This window comes from Tauraco erythrolophus, chromosome 17 (assembly GCF_009769465.1).
Source record: "Tauraco erythrolophus isolate bTauEry1 chromosome 17, bTauEry1.pri, whole genome shotgun sequence".
NCBI classification, from domain to species: Eukaryota; Metazoa; Chordata; class Aves; order Musophagiformes; family Musophagidae; genus Tauraco; species Tauraco erythrolophus.
The window spans coordinates 4,947,438-4,967,909 of NC_141481.1; the positions used below are offsets into that span (position 1 = coordinate 4,947,438).

Here is a 20,472-nt window from a genome sequence, read left to right on the forward strand (position 1 = left end):
CCTGTTTATTTTCATAAAAGAGGCCAATTGTATATTGGCATTTAATTATTTTCATGCTGCCAGCCCATCTCTTCTGGGAACAACTGACTTACAGGGCAGTGTAAGCATTTGCACATCATGTCAGACCGCCTCACTGGGGAGAAATATTAACTGTAATTTAATTTTCAAGAAACTTGTAATTGCTAGAGAAAGGGGAATAGAACATTAAATCATCAGTTGTCAGACTTGACAATTGTTATCAGTGCAAGATTTCTTTTGCAGAACAAAATTTAACGGATTTCTTAGCTGAAAAGTGGCATTGAATCTGTTTTATTCAGAGAAAACAAAAGTGCTGTGCTTGTAGGGACCACTTCTCTATAAGGGCAAACTTGCTTTGTTCTACTTGAAAATCTGTAGAGGAAATGAATTATTTCATAGCAGGTACAAGTCTGACATACAGTTGTACATCTTTTATCTCAACTGGGAGAATAAAGATAACTAACTTTGGTCAGAGTTCTTTGGGGTGGATACTGTATGTTCACACTTGGAGGAAGCATCAGTCATGAGCAGCTGCTGCATGATGGAACCTAACTAAACACTGCAGTGTTTAGTTTTGCTCTGTCAACGACTTCTTCCTTTGCCTCTCAAGGGTCAAAGTATTGAAGAGTACATGGGAGTCTTGACACCTTCACTCTTTTCTACTGTTTCATTATGTTCAAGATATAATTAAGATTTTGAAGAAAAAGAGCATGGGAAGGAAGGGAATGTGAATGCCAGAATCCACCTCAAAACAATCTGGCTATATATAAGGAACTTTGATTTTTTCTTCAAATAGCTTTTAAACATTCCTGTTCATAAAAGACACTGAGTAACAACGCATAGGAAACTAGGAAAAGGTGAACATTAATTATAGATGTGCTTTGTCATCTGGGGATCAGTCTGGATGCAGGTGTGTTCATCGATATTTTTTAAATGTGCTTTTGTATTTCAGAACAGGAACTGGGCAAATTTCTGTGATTGCAGTGAGTTGAAATCAGACCAATAAAGGAGCTCTTGGTTTATTAGAATGGGATTTTATGCCTTGAAGTTACTGAATTGTAAACTTGAAACAGTGTATGATTTAAACCATCTTGAGAAGACCAAACCCTCTCTGTTACAACAATAAAACACTTTTAGGAGTGTCTGGATTCCTCAGTCTTGTCTGAATAGTAAATGGAAGTCTTCTTAGGCTATAAACATACATTCCTTTGGCCAGGAGCTGTACTACTTAATATATTGCTTAGAATTATTTGTCACTGTGGGAGCCCAATGCTGCTTAGCTCAGACAGGGAAAGAGATCATGCAAGCAGTGCCCAATATACTTCAGGTCAAATCAACTTGTTTAGCATAACCCAGTGGTCAAGAGTGATGCAAGGGACCCACACGCCTTTGATTACAGGACTACAGCAAATGGGAGGAGGGTACATAGTGGGGGGCTGCTTCTATAGTCTGTTTTGCTGGCAGACAGGTGGAAAAGGTAGCTTCCCTCTCAGGATAGACAAGTCCCTGCAATTCTGTCTTCAGCTGCACAGGCAGACCTGGAAGAGGACACTTGCCTATGATCTTAAGGTGGAATTCATTTTAATTGACTTTCGACACCTGTAGTGTGGACATCTGCAACTTGGCTAATCAGTTTAAGCTCAGTTTACAGTCAGTACAGGGAAATAGTTTTAGGCATCTGCTTTAGGGTCTGGTGAATTGTGCACGCTATGTGTCTGTTTCTTTCCGTTGATAACAGGGAGTCTCAGGTGACTGGCTGCTGTGTAGGTAGCTTTATCGTAGATACTCATATTTGGTGGGTTGAATTCCCCTGATTGGTGTCTATCTTACATGTCCCTATGGGAGCAATTTAGTGGGTGTTGCTGTGTGAATCCCACAGAGTGAATTGAGCAGTCCTGATGCTGGATATCCCAGTAGGAACAGAAATCCACAGAGGAACTAACTGCATTTTATCTGTCTATTTAAAAAATGAAAGATGAGTGAATGGGTGTTTCAGACAGCTGTGGCTGTTAAATTGTTACTGCATGTATGAAATCCTCAGGATAAAGAAGCAATTTCAGTAGTGTTTTTTCTGTTGGTAATTTTAGGATTAAAATAGTGTTTTAAAGTCTCTTCTATTCAGTGAGACTTAAAAGTTTCAGATGAGGTGTGTTAATTAAGTATTTGATGTTTTTTACAGATGCTATTTATTTTTATTTCTGCTTGTGCCTTTAGTGATTAATAGAATTCACTTAGAGAAGGGAACTGGAAAATAATAACATTTCAAGGAGAGTGAAGGAGTAAAATGGTGTTTGTTTGCTGTAAGCAGTATGTGATGTTCTGCTGCAACTCAGTGCAAATAATATTTCTGCATGAGTATAGACGGTAAAAGTTCATCCCCAGGTGAATCACGAATTTAAATCTATTCTCATGATCTGTATAATGCTGATGCTTTTCTTCAGCAGGAGTATTTAATGAATGGAAGATCCATCTTTTATTTTAAATGGCTTAAAAGCTTATACAAGCTGTGCTTTATTGCTGTATGCTTTTGTGCTGCTAGCTTTTTGATTGGGAATTTGAGCTAAATCCTGCTTTATCTTCAAGTTTCTCTGACTGTGGGCTTCAGAGTTTGTCTCCATATTTCTATTACTTGAAGTACAGTTCTTTCATGTAATGGAAGCCTGTAGCTCTTATATTTCAGTAAACTTTAGATTCTCCAAAATCCTTTCACTTCCTCTGTTTCTCGTGTTAAGGTATTTGACAGTTAAGTAACCCGAGTCCCTTTTCACATGGATTTTTTTTTTTTTTAAATTATGAACACTTACAAACATTTCAGACCCACATAATAAAAACAATTAAGCTGTGTTGGGACAAATTCTCAGTGTGCATAAATTAATTCACCTAAAGATTTTCTGCCTCTGTCAATTTAGTCTGGGGACCTAACCCCTTAGTTGTTGAGGATTTTATTATTTCTTGACAACTTTTTGGCTTCAAAGATTAATTTCACAGAATAACAGAATAGTTGAGGTTGGAAAGGACTTATGGATGTCCAGCCCAGGTCATCTAGTCCAACTCTATTTGACACATATATAAACTTTTGTTTGCTTCTTCTAGTAATTCAGTAATTTCTTAAAACAAGGGGAAAAAAAAAAGATGGGCAAGACTTGTCCTTCCTTGTCTCTCCACCACCCTTTCAAAAACAGTTGTATGGGCTTTATGACTATTTCAAGGAATTGCACTGATCTTATTGCCAGCTGAACATGCAGATTTCCGTAACCAGAAAGATGAACAGAACTATACATCATGTAGGTGCTCAGGAAGGAGGGAACACACTGCCAATAGCTACTAGGCAGGCATTTAGGTGACATTTTCATGCCACGAGTGCTTTCTAAGAGCAAATGGGATGAGAAGACATTTATATCAGGTGCAGTTCCAGCTTCTTCTTATTCTGGTTAGCTGTGGAGATGTAGAGTCTGTATTGGATAAAATCAGAATTTCAGTATCTATTTTTCTACTGCAAATCATTTATGCAAATGTACCTCCTGTGCTTACTGGTATGCAAAATACATCCTTCTAGGCTTGGAAAATTCACCAGAAGGCCTGTCTTTTTCACACCAGAAACAGCCATCCAGTAACACAGCATAAAATAACCAGTTTCATACTGCAGTGAAGGTAAAACTGCCTGTAGTTTGTTACCATATCTGATAACATTGCCTTCCCTGCATAGCACAGCCTTTGAAATCTACGCAGCTTCAGCCTTCCTATTCTCTGCTGTAAGTGCCAATGCTTTCTGCTCGTGCTGCTCCCCCTACTGCTAGTGCCAATCCAGCGAGATGTGCAAGAAATACTTGAATTTGTCTAAAATAATGTATTTCAAGTTGACTGGAAAGTTTCTGTGTTTTTGCAAAGGCTTAATAAACATTAAATGCTGTTCTTTGGCTCTGTCTGTGTTTAACTAGTGTGTGTATAAACAAAGCTACTTCTTACGCAAACTTCTTATGGGATCGTCATTGACCATATGCAGCAAAAAGCTCAGTTTGGTGTCACAGACCTTAACACAGCAGCAGAGTAAAAAAGAAACAGCAATTATTTACTCCCTTTAAAGGTTAGTTATATACATCAAGTTATCTGCCACTTCTGAACAAGTTCAGAATAGAACTCCCATCTTCAAAGCCTTATGCTGAAGCCAGTGGACTTAATTTCTCTATTATTAAAAAGAGGTAAAAATTTGATATAATTATCTGTTTAGGTAATTAATGCATTTGCAGAAGGAACTGAGGAATTGAGGCAGGAAAAAGAAATAAAAAACTTAAAAAGAGAACAGAGGTTAGCAATGGGGTCCTTATTGAAGGACTACACTCAGTGTAGTTTGTGTAGGATACTCTTGGAAAGGAAACTTAGAAGATTTGACACTGAAGGGAGTAATGTACTCCACAACTGGAAGAGAGTCACCACCTCCATTCCCTGCTGTAACTTCTTGTATATTTAGAATGAGGAGGAAGCTCTATGGAAAGGTTTAAAGTTGAAAAATTCTGTTTCATAGACTTCATGGCCAACAAGGACAAAAAAGATTATTCAGTCTGCATCCTTGCATATGCAAAGCAGAGAGTTTTTCCTGATTCAAACGAGTGAGGTCGAGTCTCATGCCATCTTCTAGAAAGGTATCCAAAGACTATAAATAACAGAGAATCTTGAGAAATTATTTATATATTTGTATGAAATTTTATCACCTATCAAAATCAATCTAGCCTTAACATTTTAATAAGATACTGTTATTCCCTTTCTGACAAGATTTAAAGTGTTGGTACAGGAGGCAAAGCCTTACGTAAGCATTTAGTGGTAAACTGTTGAAGTTTTTGTTTACTGCTTGGATAAACTACAATAGATTTAGCTCTGCTGGCCCCTTGCTAAATCATTCTTCAACCTCTTTTGTGAATCCTTTTTTGCTATGCAACCTCTAATTTGAAATGTAGACAGTAATGCTGTAAAGATTAATCCCAGTGACTGTTTCACATGTGCCTCACATAGATATTTTTTTCTACTGCTGCTTAAAATTCCTGTGCTTAAGCAGCCAAAGACTGTGTGTGCGCCCTTAATTTAAAAGTTGCATTGAGGATTCACATTCAATTGCCAGTCCACAACCATCAAAGATACTCTAATCCATTTTAAACAAGAATAAAGAATGCAGATTACACATCTGTATGAGTGTTGTATATACTCTCCAACATCCTCCACCACGACAAACACTGCCTTCCCTTTTCTTGCAATTTATTAATTTCATGTGGCAGTGCCCAAAACGCAGGCTTGCACCATGCGTCCAGATAGAAAACCAGACTTAATTGTGAAGAACATAGTAAAATGCATCATTCCCCTCTATGCAATGCTAGTAACAATTACAGGTTTTTGTGCTTAGAGAAGTCTCAGCACCAGAACAGACTAATAAGCTGTGGAGCATGCTCAGAAAAGTCATTGTGAAGGACAACTCTGCTGTGCAGAGGGTACATGAGAGAACTTCAGAAACTTCAGAAGCACGGGCCTTTTTGTTTGCTGTGTTCAGGGAAAAGCACTTATGAAGTGAGGCTGTAAAACAACATGCAAAAAAGAACAGCAGGTCAGAGTCTATGTGCACACTCAGGGTTTTTTTAAGTGATGTAACTTGGGATACCTGTGCAAATGCTTCCCTCTGCCTGGACAAGACCTTAAAATGCAGTCACTCTTCTACGTTTTACACTGCCAAAACTGATTAAATCAAAGAGAGACCAAGAGGGAGCATGGATATATAGCCTAGTAGGTAGTTCAGTCACCAGAGATATAGGGAGTAGGAATATGCTGTTCCCAGTTCTGTTACTGTACTTTATCCAGTTACAACGAAAGTAAAAAATACCTAAGTGTTCAGATGGCTGTGATAAATACGATATCTGGCTCATATGGACTCACAAACCATGCACACAAAGTTCTGCACTACATGAGATCCTTTATCTTGGAGGAAGTGTCAGCTTTGTTCTGAATTGTGTGTCCTTTCATAGGGTATAATTTGGCAGCAAGGTAAATTAAGTTACAACATCCTTGCCTGGAATCGGTATATAAGTAAGTATCTCACTATAAGTAAGATATGCACTTAGTGTGTGCGTACATCAGAATAAACCCCGTACTATTACTTCTTTGATTTGTCAGGAAAGCAGCCTTCCTATTGTATAAACATTTAGAAAAGAAAATACAAGCTTTTCATGATTTTTTTTTCCACCTCTAGTCTTTTCCTTTCTCTTGTTCTATGCTGGCCTGGAGAAATCTACCTCTCAAAGCCTGGTTCCCTGTGGTACTCTTATCTTACCACTGCTTATATCTCTCTGTGAAGTAAAAGCCACCTTATCTACTAAGGGTGTTCAGCTACTTCCATTTCATGCATCACATACTTTGACATCCAAAACGTAACAAGACTGTTAGCTGCAGCTGCTTTGCCGTGATACAATGAAGGATTTTGCATTACTTCAACATCTAGTTCAGAACAGTCATTGTACAGTAGTCAATTAGTGTGCGTTTGTAGAAATTACACCTGATATAATACGGCAATTACCTACACAGTGTTTTGCTTACTGTTTTGGGGCAGAAGTGGAAAGAACAATGTAATACCAGTTCTCTAACACCGAAGGCCAAATTTGGAGAGAAATTAAGATCATAAAGAAACCTTTTCAGAATTCAGGTCTAGAGCACAAGTCTTACAAGAAGCGGCTGAGGGAACTGGGGTTGTTTAGCCTGGAGGAAAGGAGGCTCAGGGGAGACCTCATCGCTCTCTTCAGCTACCTGAAAGGAGGTTGTAGCGAGATGGGTGATCTTAAAGGTCTTTTCCAAACTAAACGATTCCATGATTCTGTGATTCAGGGCTGTGACATTATAGCTTCCAGTACCAGTGAAGGAGTTAGGGAAATGCTCCACGGAAATGATGGGCATGCCTGTGAGGATGCAAGGGTAGTGGAGCATGAACACTGCATAGAAACATGGATCAGCAAGATGCTGACACAGTCTTTTTGTGTGCCTCACAGCTCGTAAGCAGTTTTAAACTCTCTGTGTAAGATTCAAACTTGTGTAGGTAAAATGGAGGCTTACAGAAAGTCACCTTTATATTTTGGACTAAGTGGAATGAAGAAAGGCTCAGGTCCTAAGAGAGCTGTGCTTGGGGATGCATGCTGCTGTGTTTGCAAATTTTATACAGTATGTTTGTTACTTTAAAATGGACATGCCCACATACACACTGAAATATTACTTACTGTCTGCTGTGTTTGCAAGTCTCCTAAAATGGCCCAGACCAATTTATCTCAACATCTAAATTTACTGAACTCAAACATCTGTTTTTCTATGTAGCTATGGCCACCCATCAGAGATGCAAAAGCCACCTGCACAATAATGACTCACCACACAACAGTCAGTCCAGTCATAGCACTGGAGTTGGCTCCAAGTGCCAAAAATAAGACTTTTACATGGACAACTTCACTACCCGTGGTATTAGTAACATATCTGACAGGTGCTATAACAGCTTTTTCTGAAAAATTTGTACCTTAAAAGGAGAATGAATGTAGAAAGAGTTTACTAAGACAAAAATAAAATGGGAAGGAAAAGAATTTAGAGAAGTATGTTTCTGAAATCTGTTACAGTCACAGCTACAGCCATTGCAGATTGTTTCCATTCTTTCTACCAGATATGTATGCCCTGTCTCTTCTGCTACGGCATCTCCTGAATTTATGCTGTGTTTTCTGACCTTCTAGACTGAAAATAGCTGAGATAAATCTAAATAAGTGGAAAGTACTGTGCCAGCTTTAGTAGTCTCTATTGCTCACTTCTCAGGAACATTTGCAAATAGGCTCAGTACAAGTACAGACATGATTGTCACACACAGACACTTAAAAACTTGGCATAGCTGAGCATAGGCCATTGATTTATCAGTTCAGTTTCACCCGAACTGTATTTTAAACCAACCAAATGTTTAACAAGCTATGTCCAGCCTAGACTGTATTTTGGGAGCTCAGTCCTGCAAGTCTTCATTTGAGATAGAAAAGCAATGAAGTACTCCTCCTTCTTAGAGTTATCTAACTATTTGCTAGATCAGACCCAACTTCACAGGATAGATCTCCAAAGTTGAATAAGAGATAGGCAGTCAGATGCTGTAGCTTCAGTGCTGCCAGTTAATGTTTATTGCACACAAGTCAAATCATAAGCAGCAATATGCAGAGATTTTAAAAAATAGAAAATTTATCTAGAAAAACAGTTTCTAGGACACAAAGTACTTTAGTATAGTTCAACCTAGATGCTGTGAAGCATGTTCTATCTAGCACATAATTAGTGGCACACCATTCACTAAAATTTGCCATTAAATGCTCATCTTTTGCTTTCATAGCTCTACCAGAAATTCAGCTTTGGAGAAACAGTAAGTTGAATATATAGTCAATCTTTTTCTGGGTGCATGTTTGATGAAACAGTTAATGAGACACAGAAACCAGCACTACATTCATACAATATTTTACATGGAAACATTACTAAAAAATAAAAAAATCAGAATAAGATGACATTTAATAGATGCTCGGGTAGAAATACATATGAACACTCAAATATCTGGATCACTGTCATACCTCAGACTCATGACATTAAATTCAAGGCACCTCATTTGCCTTTTAATAAGTTCATTAGAGTGCCTTGCTTGCCTGCAATGCACACTGCTTTTAAGCTATAGATGCACTTTTCTATCCTGACAGAGATGTAGGGTAGCTGTGGAAAACGACCAACATGGTAGTTACTTTACTGCAACTATTGTGAATTATTTATAAAACTACTTTAGCCTAAAAAATATTTTTAATTGAATAGTTAATATATGGAAAGGCTGTAATTCTAAATAAAGAGGTATGAAAAAGGCACTAGCTAAACATGAGCTAGGATTCATAAAAGAGGGAACCATTTACTAAGGACATGCACTGGCTTATGAATCCAGGCCCTCATTCTGCACAGGTTGTGCTATAGCACAGCCTTTTGAAGTGCAGAATGGCAGAGCCCAGGCTTCTGAGCCCTCTTTCATGCTAGCACAAAATTGAAGGTGGAAGCTTACAGCAAGGAAATATCTTCTGTATCAAGGATCTTCCTGTAATTTTATCTATCCCATTCCCCTTTTTTTAATTAGATCATGTTTAATTATGGCTCTTTGAAAAGCAAAGGAGATTTACTGTGACCTAATACAGATTTTTTAGGGAGGGTGATAATACAAATGGGTAAGAAACAGAATGATTTTACAGAATGATTTAATACAAATGTGTAAGAAACAGAACAGTTTTCATTTTCTGTGATAACTTGAATTCATAATATAGTAAGATCCCATTTACTCAGACAAGCTTATACCATGTTACGAGACAGGCTAGGGACACTAACACATTAGAACCATTTTCCTCCACTATGTAAACCTGTCTATGCAGACTGGTAATAAGAGCTGCATGGATCCTCATTCTTGATAAGCACTGTGCTGAGTGCAGCTTTGTCCGTTTACCCACAGTGCTCACCCTGGCCATGCGGCAGACCAGTATGTAGTGGAGATTCTGGCTGCAGAAGCCTCTGACAACCCCTGTACTGGGTTATGACACTGATTTCTACTCACGCCATAGGATGAAGTTGGGTCCTTGAAAGTAATGAGTTGGCTGAATTTCCAGCACAGATAAAATCCATTATTGCAGGGATTATTTTATGTGAATGGTACCCTGCAACGACCCTACGGTGTTAAGGGCTTGTGTAGATTGTTTAGGGTAATTGTGGCCCTGTCTTCATCTCACAGCAACTCTCCTGCATAGGATCAAGCAGGAGGGGGAGGCGTCATGAAACTAAGTGTGTGCCTTCTAAAATCTGTTTGACTATCAGGTTTGCCTGCAGACAGACATTTTCCTTTAATGCTGTATTGCAGCCTTTCACCTGGGCCAGGACATTTTTGTGCCATGCGTGTGCCTGGCAAGTGAGATCTGGAGGTGGCAGAGGCTGTAGCACAGTAGTGTGAAAGTGTGGAGGCTGACACCCCTCCAGGCTCCTAACACATTGCTGAAACACATTGTGGGATGCAGGGTCAGAGGTTGCACAGGATTCTAAGGATCTGGAACTACAGAGAAACCTAAGAGTTGAGAGATGAAGATTCAAGAGGAGATATTTTCACAGGAAATAAGATTAACCATGATATCAAATATAAACGAATTGTGGTAACTCCTCCAACACAGAAATGTTCTGAAACAAGACTTGGTGTTTAAAAAAATACTGTAGGACAGATTGGTAGGAGTCCCACAACCTGTGTTATACAAGCAGTCAACTTATATGAGCACAGTGCCCCTTCTGTCCCTTCTAGATATGGATATGGGTATTTATGCATACAAAATGGAATAACTGTGCATAATCCACTTAATTGCATTGAGTTTCATCAGCTGAGTTGCAGGAACCTGGGCAGAATTTTAACACTGTTATTTTTTGATAGAACTGTCTGACAAAAACCAATAACCTTGACTTTAACCTTCACCACAGCCCACCCCAGACCCACAAAGCAGCTTTAGAACACCTTTTTGATACGCTAGATGTGCCCATAAAGGCAAGAGACCTCTGAGAACTACAAGCTGAGAAATCTAAGATGCTTGAGAAGCTACATGAAAGCAAAGACTGTTTTCCCCCAGCTGATTTGCAAGATATACTGCCATTAGGGATTTTGCCTGAGTAAGGTATGTCTGTTGTTATATATAGTATCGTGTCTGCCATGGGACATCAGTGATGTCTAATGGAGGCCAAAGAGCAATAGGTAGGAGAATGGATTTGCCAACTGCTGCTGACCGGCTCTAGCTCCTGATGGCAGGACTTAATTGAGAAATGAGAACTAAGGCAGTCAGGGGAAGTGACCGCAAGAGAAAAGTGCACCTCTGGTTTTCTACCAGACATTATCTTATAAGCAGTGAGAAGAGACATGAATTTTTATATTTTCTTCTTTAACAGTGCTTTCAGCAGAAGAAGACCCGCCTTTGTAAGTGAAGGAATGCATGTGTATTGCTGAGGTGCATTGAAGGGCATCACCAGTAGGGGAGAAATTTAATTCCACTTGCAAATGCAGCAGTGAAACTGCTCCAAAGTTGGAATAGCAAAAATGCTAATTTTAGAACATTAGCAAAATAATTGGTACATACTTAGGCCCCAGTCTTTCAAAAACTTCTGTACAAATGTACTCAGCGAGACTGCTTCCACATACCTGCTCCTGTGTTTAACAGTCTGCTAGACTAGGCCCTTACTGGATTTTGTGACTTTTTCCAAATGGACAGGTGAAAACTTCCTAGTTACAGTAAATCACCTTGTACATTCTTTGCTTTACGTAAGTAAACTCCATGCATCCAAGCTTCTAGCTAGTGGGTCTTTTTCTCCCATACTAACAAATGCAGAGCTTTAAATATTCAACCATTTCTAGGATCATTCCTCCATCTCCTAAACAATGCACTTGGATTATAATTATCTAAAAAACTTGAAGGGATGGATTAAAGCTAAATAGTCCTCAGATCCACCAAAAATTGTCCCTTCTCCCTAATCAGCCTGTTTCCCTTAGTCCAGCTCTCATCCAGATCCCAGATGGGCTCTTCTCTTCCTCCCACACTTGCATTCCTCACTTCTACAAGTGAGTCAGTCCAGCCCACCCCAGCAGGCAGCTGCACTGTCACCCAAAATCAGCTGTGCAGAGTGCTGCCACCAGCTTTTCTTCTTGACTCACAGCTTAGCTCTGTTTGGGCTCCATCTGTAAGGGCCAAAACCAGCGAGGATGGAGCATTGCACAGTCAACAAGAGCTCTTCCAGCATGAATGGTGCTCAAATCATGGCATATCTCTGGGGAGCACAGCTGACAGAGAAAAAACAGAGTGCCCTGAAGACCTTCTAAAATATCGTCCAACTCATTTTAATTTGCTAGCTAATTCCAATTCTCAGAAAAAGCAGACAAATGATAACCGAGGTCTTCAGTGTCACAATTTTAAAACCAATGTGGAGGTTTTCTCTCTTTCAACATGTGAAGCTTTCCCCGAACAGAATTGTCCATGAGTGTAGCAGCAATATGCATCAGTGCAATTAGTAAGTACATCACTGAATACAGAGGTAGTACTTCTGAAGTATTGACAATTAAAGGGCAAGGCAAAGTTTGTAGACAAAGGTAGGTGACAAACAAACAAGCTTTCATGCACCCAGTATGCATTCAGAATTACCAGTACCTCATGGCTCTGCATAAATCAGGCAAGACGTGCTAAAACCTTGATTTGCTGTGGGACACTGGACAACCTGCCTAACTCCTGCTCCATTGTCTTTATATCAGCAATGATATCACACAGAGTAAAGTGCAATGGGATTTCACTAGGAAAGGTACTCTCCAACTGTAAAATACTGATTTAGGATTTTATCCATATAACGTCCCCTACAATAAAAGAAAAAATTAATAAAACAACAATAATTATCACCAAACTTGTGCTTCCTGCATAGTCATTTCCTTCTCTTCTAGTCCCAGCAGGCTGCATAAGCAGCATGCTTATGAAAAATACATATGGTTACAAGAAATACAAAATCCCATCAGTTGTTTGGGTGCTGTCCTCTGGCTTTTGCTAACAGGATGCTGGAATGAGTGTTACGCCATTCAGTGCAGGACTTTCAGGAAGCCAAAGGCTGCGTGCACGGCAACCTGGGATGTTGTAGACTGCAAAAGCCATGAGTGGCTGTGGATTTTACCATTATTCCCCAGCGGCTCAGGCCAGATGATGTGCTTAGTGTTACACTGGCCACAAGAAGGACGGTTCTCCCGTGCCCTGGCAGTGAGCGTATTTACTCGCTCTCTCTTGCCCGAGTCGCATCGGCTATGTAATGGGAGTGCACGCCGCAGGTTCAGGGATAGGCAGAGACAAAACCAGCTAGCCAGGGGCTCCGGGCTGTATGGCAGCATCCTTGTGGCGGCCAGTCTGTCCATCCGAGCGGACAGTCTGTCCGCCCGGCGGGCGGGGTGAGTGTGCAGGAGGTGCCAGGTGCCGGCCCCCCGCAGGGGGTTAGGGCGCGCATTGTTTCCCTGCCTCCCCCGCCCAGCCTCGCACTGAGCATGTGCGCAGCGTCCCTTTTCCCCCCCGCTTCTCCCCGCCCGCCCGTGGGCCCCCGTTCCGCGCAGCGGAGCGGTGAGCTCCGCGTCTTCTTCGCGGCAGTCGGGCCGCAGCCTCGCTGGCATGGAGTGAGCTGCGGAGCCCCGCGCTGTCTGGCCCGGCCATGGAGCTGAGGAGGTCCATCTCGGCCAGCGCGGAGGCTGAGAAACCGATGAGGCGCTACGGGGCAGTGGAGGAGACGGAGTGGAAGGCGGAGGCGCTGGGGAGAAGTGAGTGGGGGCGCGAGTGCGGGTCCGGCTGGCCAAGGCAGCCCCGAGCGGCGGGGGGCGGCCGGCTGCGGCGCGGCGGTGCGGTGCTCCCGGCCCCGCGTCCGGCGGCTGCTATGAGCAGGGCGAAGCCACCGTGGGCTTCTCGAGGAGGAGGGTTTGTGTGACCATTTTGCCCTCTGAGGCTGGTGCTTCCCAAGGGGGAAAAGCTGTGTCGGGAGCAAACAGCTTTTCTCTGCCGAGGGGCAGGGAGGCAAAGGGCTGGAGCCGTGCCCGTGCCGCTCCGGCCGCTCAGCGTTTCCTTACGAAATGGGTTGGTGGCTCGCTCCGCAAAGTGAAGCCATGAGAGGTGGCTGAAGAGGGGTGACTGGGACCTTGGCTCTCCCTCGTTGTTTATTAAGTGGGATTTAATATCTAGTTTTTTCGTAAATATTGGTATTCTTTAATGTGCTTCACAATGGAAAGGCACAGACGACAACCACGTTATTCCCTCTTGTTAGCTCAGGCAGAGGGTAACGGAATACAGCACTTAGTTCACTTCTTCAGTGGTTGCACTGTGTTTGTGAACCCAACAAATGCTCTGTGGTGGAAGAGTTTTCTTGAAATCATAATTTTCCGGAGAGCAGCAATAGACATAACCTTTCGAAAGTGGTAGTTAAAAAGGTATGTAGTTGCCAATTCAGGTTGTCCATGGGACCATGTCTTCTCTAAGATATCAGTTACTATTCTTTTATTTGCAGAACTCTTTACCACCTAATAAGCCTGTAAACCCCTTCTAATTTTCCAGGTAACCACTGAGGCAAGAAATTTTGAAAAGACTTGTCACAAAAAGCTCTGTACTAGCATAAAGAGAAATATTTTCTTCAGTTTCATCAAGCGTTTGATTAGGCCACAGGAAAAGCAGCTTTGTGTGTATCTGTTGTGACACACCTTCATCTTGACTGATGCTGGAGTTGCTGATATTTTTGATTCACCGTCCATCTTTTGATGTGCGTTGTGAAGTCTCACCTGGATGCCTTTTAACATCCCATGGCTTTGCAGCATCCTGGTAGCAGATTTTAGCCAGCACTTTTGCTATGTTTGGACTTTTCAGATACTGCCGTGTTCTGAAATCATACTTCACCTCTGGTTTCAGTTTTTCATGCATATGTTATTGTCTACCATATGCTGATGACGGGTGTAACTCTCCCACTCTGATACTTCAGTTGCAGTGTTGGTTTTGTTGCAGTGCCTGGCATAGGTTCAGGACTGAGTAACTCCACACTTTCTAAAATGGAATTGAAGACTGAAATTACTGTTGACTGAGTTAGTTGACTCAGACACATGCAGTAGTTTTGCATGTTCTCTGGTATGATACAGACGTGTGCTTTTCTTGTTCTCATGAATATGTCTGGTTTTGTTCCAGAGCCCAGGAGCTGAATGCAGTGTAGCACTTGTAATAATAATAATAATAACTGATAGCTTGAGGTGACAGAAGGGTTACATCTTGAAAGCTTTGGACAAAAGATCATCTGTTTGGCAGAGGGCAATGTGGAGGCTGAGTGGGAGACTTGATGTGCTCAAAAGTATGTGTTCAGCATTGAGCTTCCACCCAAATCACAGCTTGATCAGGTACCAGAATGGGCTGTTGGCGGGACTAGAACCAAGTGTCCAGGTGCCTACACCCTGGCTCTGCTGCTGAGCTGTACTTCCACACACTAGATTCAGTTTAATGAGCATATTTCTCTGTGTATAACAACTTAGATATAGAATAGGAAGTAATCTAGAGGTCATGGTCCGTTCTTTGAAAAGTAGAAAATTATTATATTAAGACGTCACTATTTCAATAATTGATCTGGTTTATTTGCTCATAGGCTTCAACTTTCTTAAAATACTGTGGCAAATGCAGTTTATTTAGCTGATGATCCCTGCATATCTTTTCTATTTTAATACTAACACTGACTTCTGGTCACACTTCTGCATTGATTAAAAATAAACAGGTCTTACTAATTTCTTTAATGCTCCCTTACAGCATAGGTCCTAAATTGCGTGGCATGATGACAGTAGTCTCCAGAAGGTCTGGGAAGAAGTTGAAAAAGAGCATCATCCCTTTTTTTACTAGTGTCAACAATTAGCTTTTCGTATTTGCATATTATTTTAAATATGAAATGCTAAGTAATAGTATTAACAAAAGTAGAAGCCTATTACTGCATACGCATTTGCCCTTTTTACTCTATTTGTTGTGTCTTAAATCAGGATCTCTTTGGAGGGAGAACTTGGGTATCTGTGCAACACTCTGCATGATGGAGTGCTGTTTCCCGGCCAGTGCCTTTTGATGTGAATGTAGTCCTGTCACTACAGAATGTACATCCTGATTATGTCTGTTACAGAAAGAATGTCATGGAAGTCAGGTAGTTTCTATTTAATTTGTTATTGGTTATAAGCAAAGATGAATTACTTCATAGCGATGAAATGAAAGATTATGCACATTTGTGTTCTACAATGTCCTCTTTCAGCCAGGTTATCAATGGATTTAAGCTGGTTCACTGTAGCTGAGGATCTGATGCCCTACAACCTGAGGGTGTAATGATCTCCAGTGGGTTTGCATGAAAAATACAAAGCAGATGGTTTAAAGGTGTCTCTTTAACAAGACACTAAAGCCTTTCTCTTTCCGTATACGAGGGAATTTCCAAGGAGTAGAGAACGTTAAAAATTATGATATACCATGTACAGAGCAACTCATGCATTTTCTAGTGCATGTGTGTAAAACACAGGCAAGCTTATAAGTTGTCAGGCTTGTGTAATAATAAAAGGGTTACAGCCTTCTCAGTAAATGATCTTTACAGTATAGTCTTGGGGAGTCTGCTCTGAAGCAGAGCACTCGAGCGTTTTGGTCAGTCCTCATTACCAAACACACAGCTTCATTGAGAATCATCTGTCTTGCCGTCGGCAGGAACCCATAATGCCCTGATTAAATAACTGCATGCTACACCAGGGAAATAGCCACAAAGGAACAAGGCAGTTTTTCACCATCCTTCTGAATGTCTTGCTTCTCAGATACATTTCTGCTGATCTTTTCCTTCCTCTTTCAGTTTGTAGGAGGTCTGGAACTAAATGCAAAATTCACAGTGAATGCTCCAGCTTCAGTCAGTGTAAAGAAGCAGAAATGCTTGAAAACTGCAAAGGTTATGTTTTGATGCAGCTTAGTGCACCATGAAATTTGTTTATTGTTTTCATTTGAGTGGTAACTCAGCGTTGAAGGTAAGCTGCCACACTCCTATGTTGCAGAGATCCACCTTTTCAACTGTTTTTGAATATGAAGTGGAGATTCATGAAGCTTTCGTAGCCAGCTTTACTTGCTCTCCCTTCATGCTGTGAATGTTGTATCACAGATTATGTCCAGGCAAGGTACTGTGAGATGGCAGTGCACTCCAGAACAGCACCAGTGGGGTGATTTTATCTAGTTCTGAAATTGCTCTGATTTGTTCCAACAGCACAAAGATAGTAGTGTTCCCGGGTCCACAGAGATTCTGGGCTGACACGTTTGAAAGCTTATTTCACCATATTCAGTTAGTTATCCTGAAAACCTTTCTAACCTTGTTAGCCAGAAAGCGACAATTGTATGTATTTATATGGTCTGTTGCTGAGCACTGAGAGTGGTTCGAACACTGCAAATAGGCAGTATTTAATATTTTGTATTTGCATTTCTTGCCAGCATACGAAGGTGGATGGCTTATATCTGTCTAGAACATTTTTAGTTCAAAACTATTTTGTTTTAGAAGTGCTACTATGCACAGAGATGGTCTTTCAGCTTGCAGAAGCTTGAAAAGCTAAAAAGAAAATGACCATAGAGTGCAATAACATAGTGGTCCTGTAGCCAGGTCGTCTTTTCTCTTTGGTGAACAAAGAATGACAAAAAGGCATGTATACTCTGGTTATGGGCACTCGCTTTATCTAATCGACTAGGAACTGCTTGTGTCATCTTTAAGGTCTGATTTCATTAACAGAACAGAATGGTTGAATCTTAGAACAGGATATAGTTCATGATGTTTTAATGTTGCTTAATAACATTTTGTAATAATTTGAAAAATTTATGTTGCAATATTAAAAAATCAATCAAGTAGCAACAGAGAAACACATTTGTCTTGCACAGCTAATGTCCTGTTACATTTATCTGTCATTCTGGTCACTGACGAGAAGTTAGGATGGGTTTGTATTAATCATATGCCTCTATATATTAGTCAAAAAGTAGCTAAATGAGAATTTGTTCTTGATTTTTTGTGTCAGCTTTATAAAATTTGGAGATTTAATAGCTCTCCATATATCTAGTACAGACAGACTGGATGGTATGTTTGTTCCTGTGAGACATCAGTGCACTCCTGTATATTCATAGAATCATAGAATGGTTTGGGTTGGAAGGAACCTTAAAGATCATCTAGTTCCAACCCCCTGCAATGGGCAGGGACAGCTTCCTCTAGATCAGGTTGCCTGAAGCCTCATCCAAACTGGCCTTGCACAACTCCAGGGATGGGGCATCCACAGCTTCTCTGGGCAACCTGTTCCAGTGATTCACCACCCTCATTGTAAAAAATTTCTTCCTTACATCTAATCTAAATCTCCCCTCTTTCAGTTTGGAGCCATTGTCCCTTGTCCTATCGCTACATGCCCTTGCAAAAAGTCTCTCTCCAGCTTTCTTGTAGTCCCCCTTTAAATACTGGAAGGCTGCTATAAGGTCTCTCTGGAGCCTTCTCTTCTGCTGAAATTTACTCTGCATTGCCCACAGTTAAATCCAAACCTGCATCAATTACAGCTGTTTCCATCATCTGGTAGTTAAACACACACCTTTGGGCGTTCTTCCATAATACCCCACATACTGCACAGACATCCACAAACCCACTTCAGTGCTTTGCATAAAAACTCTCTGTTACTGTACGCGTCTCCAGTCAGTCAGGAATGCAGTATGACCCTGCCTATCATTCTCTCGTGATACTGTCCCCCAGTCTCATCATGTCTCCACTCCAATATTTCTTACAATCAGAACCTACCACTTAGTTATCTCCACCAGATCATTCCTCCATTACTTGCAACTCATAAAAGAGTTTACTTCACAAAGAGCCAGGAGAATGATTTACAGAGTGAGACTAATCCAGTTTATACTATCTACATATTGTCTTGTTTTTGTAGTTCCTCCTCCCACAGCTGAGTGCTCAAGGCAGCTGCTGAGACAGAGGAAGAAGGAAAAGGGAGAACTGGAAATGTTTTAGTGCCTCAGAGTGCATTCGTGCTATTGGTCAGCAATGGGAGGAACTGTGACCCTTACTTAGAGCAGCTTCTTCCAGGTGCTACTTCATGTTGGTCTCCCAAGTCCACTGAATTCTGTGGCACAGATCCCCATAGAAATATACTTTCCTATCTGGTGACAGAAATAAAATCAGTTGATGGGCTACGCTTGCCCCTGTAGTCTCCCTATCACATTTCATGAGTTTTGCCCTTCCTTCACTTTTCTGTCTAGCTATGGGCTGTGTCCAAGGTTTCTCAACAGAAAGTGCAGCTAATTTACTACCTAACTTGTCTCATGGTTCTGAACATAATTGCCTCTTGACGCTTTGTATCCTACAAAGTCCAACCTGTCCTACAAAACACCAACAAGTGAGAAAAACCCACCCCAATCTAATCAAAGCCAAAAAGGCTGAGTGTAGCAGGAGTATGGCTAATTCTGGATAGAGGCTACCTTGCAAAAAACGTTTGTTGGTTTTTATGGATGAGAATCTTAGTGCTGCACATCTACTTGCATATGTCAGCAAAGACATTTCTCTCAGCTGAGATAACTCATAAATCAGAGGGTTAATGACTTCCAAAATCTCTGTGCTCAACTGTGTGTACCAGGCAGGAAATGAACACTTAATGTGTAATGCAGTGTTTATATTCAAACCAGTGCCAGCCAATAATTGTTGGAAAAGTTATTTGGAACTGTTGCTCATGAATTTTCCTATTTTCTTTAAAGATATTTTACAGAAAAAATGCATCAGACTTGGAAAGTAGGACACTTTGAACTACACAAATCATCCCTGCTACTGGTAGCCTGTGGGATTATGGACTCAGTCTGTGTAATTTTTTTGACTATGTTTGATAATTGATCCCTTAGTTGCATAGCATGTTTTCATCAGAGTAACCACTTGTGAGAATGTGTGTGTGTCTGTCTCAAGGGTGTGTTATAAAACAGGATTAAAAACTTACATTCAGGATTGGACATGCACTGCGAAGTACTGTGTATCATGCGTGAAGTTTATAGAGTTTTCTTGTAGTTACTGAGCACAAGAAAGGTAGGAACTCCGCACTTTGTAATGCTGAATCCCAAAGCGCTTTTCCTCTGAATATGTTCCATCTTCATAGAAGTCTTACTTAGTGAAGTAGTCCCAGAGACTCAATAAATAATGCTAATTTATTTCCATGAAACATGTTCTGCTGTCTTAACTATGTAAAAGGCATAGTGTAAATGCATTCGGAATTCAAGGATGAAAAATATGTGCTTGGAGGGCAAACTATGAGAAATCAGCAAGAGCGTCCTTGGATAATTACGTTAGTTGCCCTTCGGCATCAGCAATGAAACATGAATTATCAACATTTTGTCAGTTCATAAAGGGCAAAATATTTGAGAAAATAATTCTAAGAGAATTTGCCATTAAATGAGGATGAATGATGTTCACTGAGACAAGCTGCTCATTGCAAAAGCCTAATGATTGCAAACACTACCAAAATAAAAGAGATAATTTGTAAGAATATCAGCAGTGTTTAAGGATCTTTTTATTGCCCTGAACCTTTCCCCCACCCAAATGTTTATTGATTAGAGGTTTAAGAGTTTTGGTACAGACACATTTGCTTTTTTTATGTGCTGATAAAATTGGAACAAAAGATTCTCATTGTAAAGTGGTTTAATGGTTTTGTTCGTCTCTTGGAGAAAACAACTCCAAAACCAGAAAAGGAATCAACAGTCGGTTCTACCACTAATGCCCTTTCAGTACACGAGGCCAACATAAGATTTAGAATAACGGTATTGAAGCCAAATGAGCGAGACAAGTGACCTGAACGCCCTGGGAAATGAGAGAAGCCTGACTGACACT

The 20,472-nt window shown here is 40.7% G+C and overlaps 2 protein-coding genes across 2 annotated transcripts in view; one reads left to right on the forward strand and one right to left on the reverse strand.

Annotated features, from left to right (window-relative positions):
• MARF1 (meiosis regulator and mRNA stability factor 1) overlaps window positions 1–20,472 on the reverse strand; it is a 136,034-nt gene that overhangs the window by 38,365 nt on the left and 77,197 nt on the right. The gene's annotated exons all lie outside the window — the stretch shown is intronic.
• Window positions 13,270–20,472, forward strand: part of BMERB1 (bMERB domain containing 1) — a 52,350-nt gene continuing 45,147 nt past the window's right edge. Inside the window, exon 1 of the mRNA XM_086622080.1 lies at window positions 13,270–13,375. Within this exon, the coding sequence (XP_086478206.1) occupies window positions 13,270–13,375 (106 nt within the window). The remainder of the gene's footprint in view (window positions 13,376–20,472) is intronic.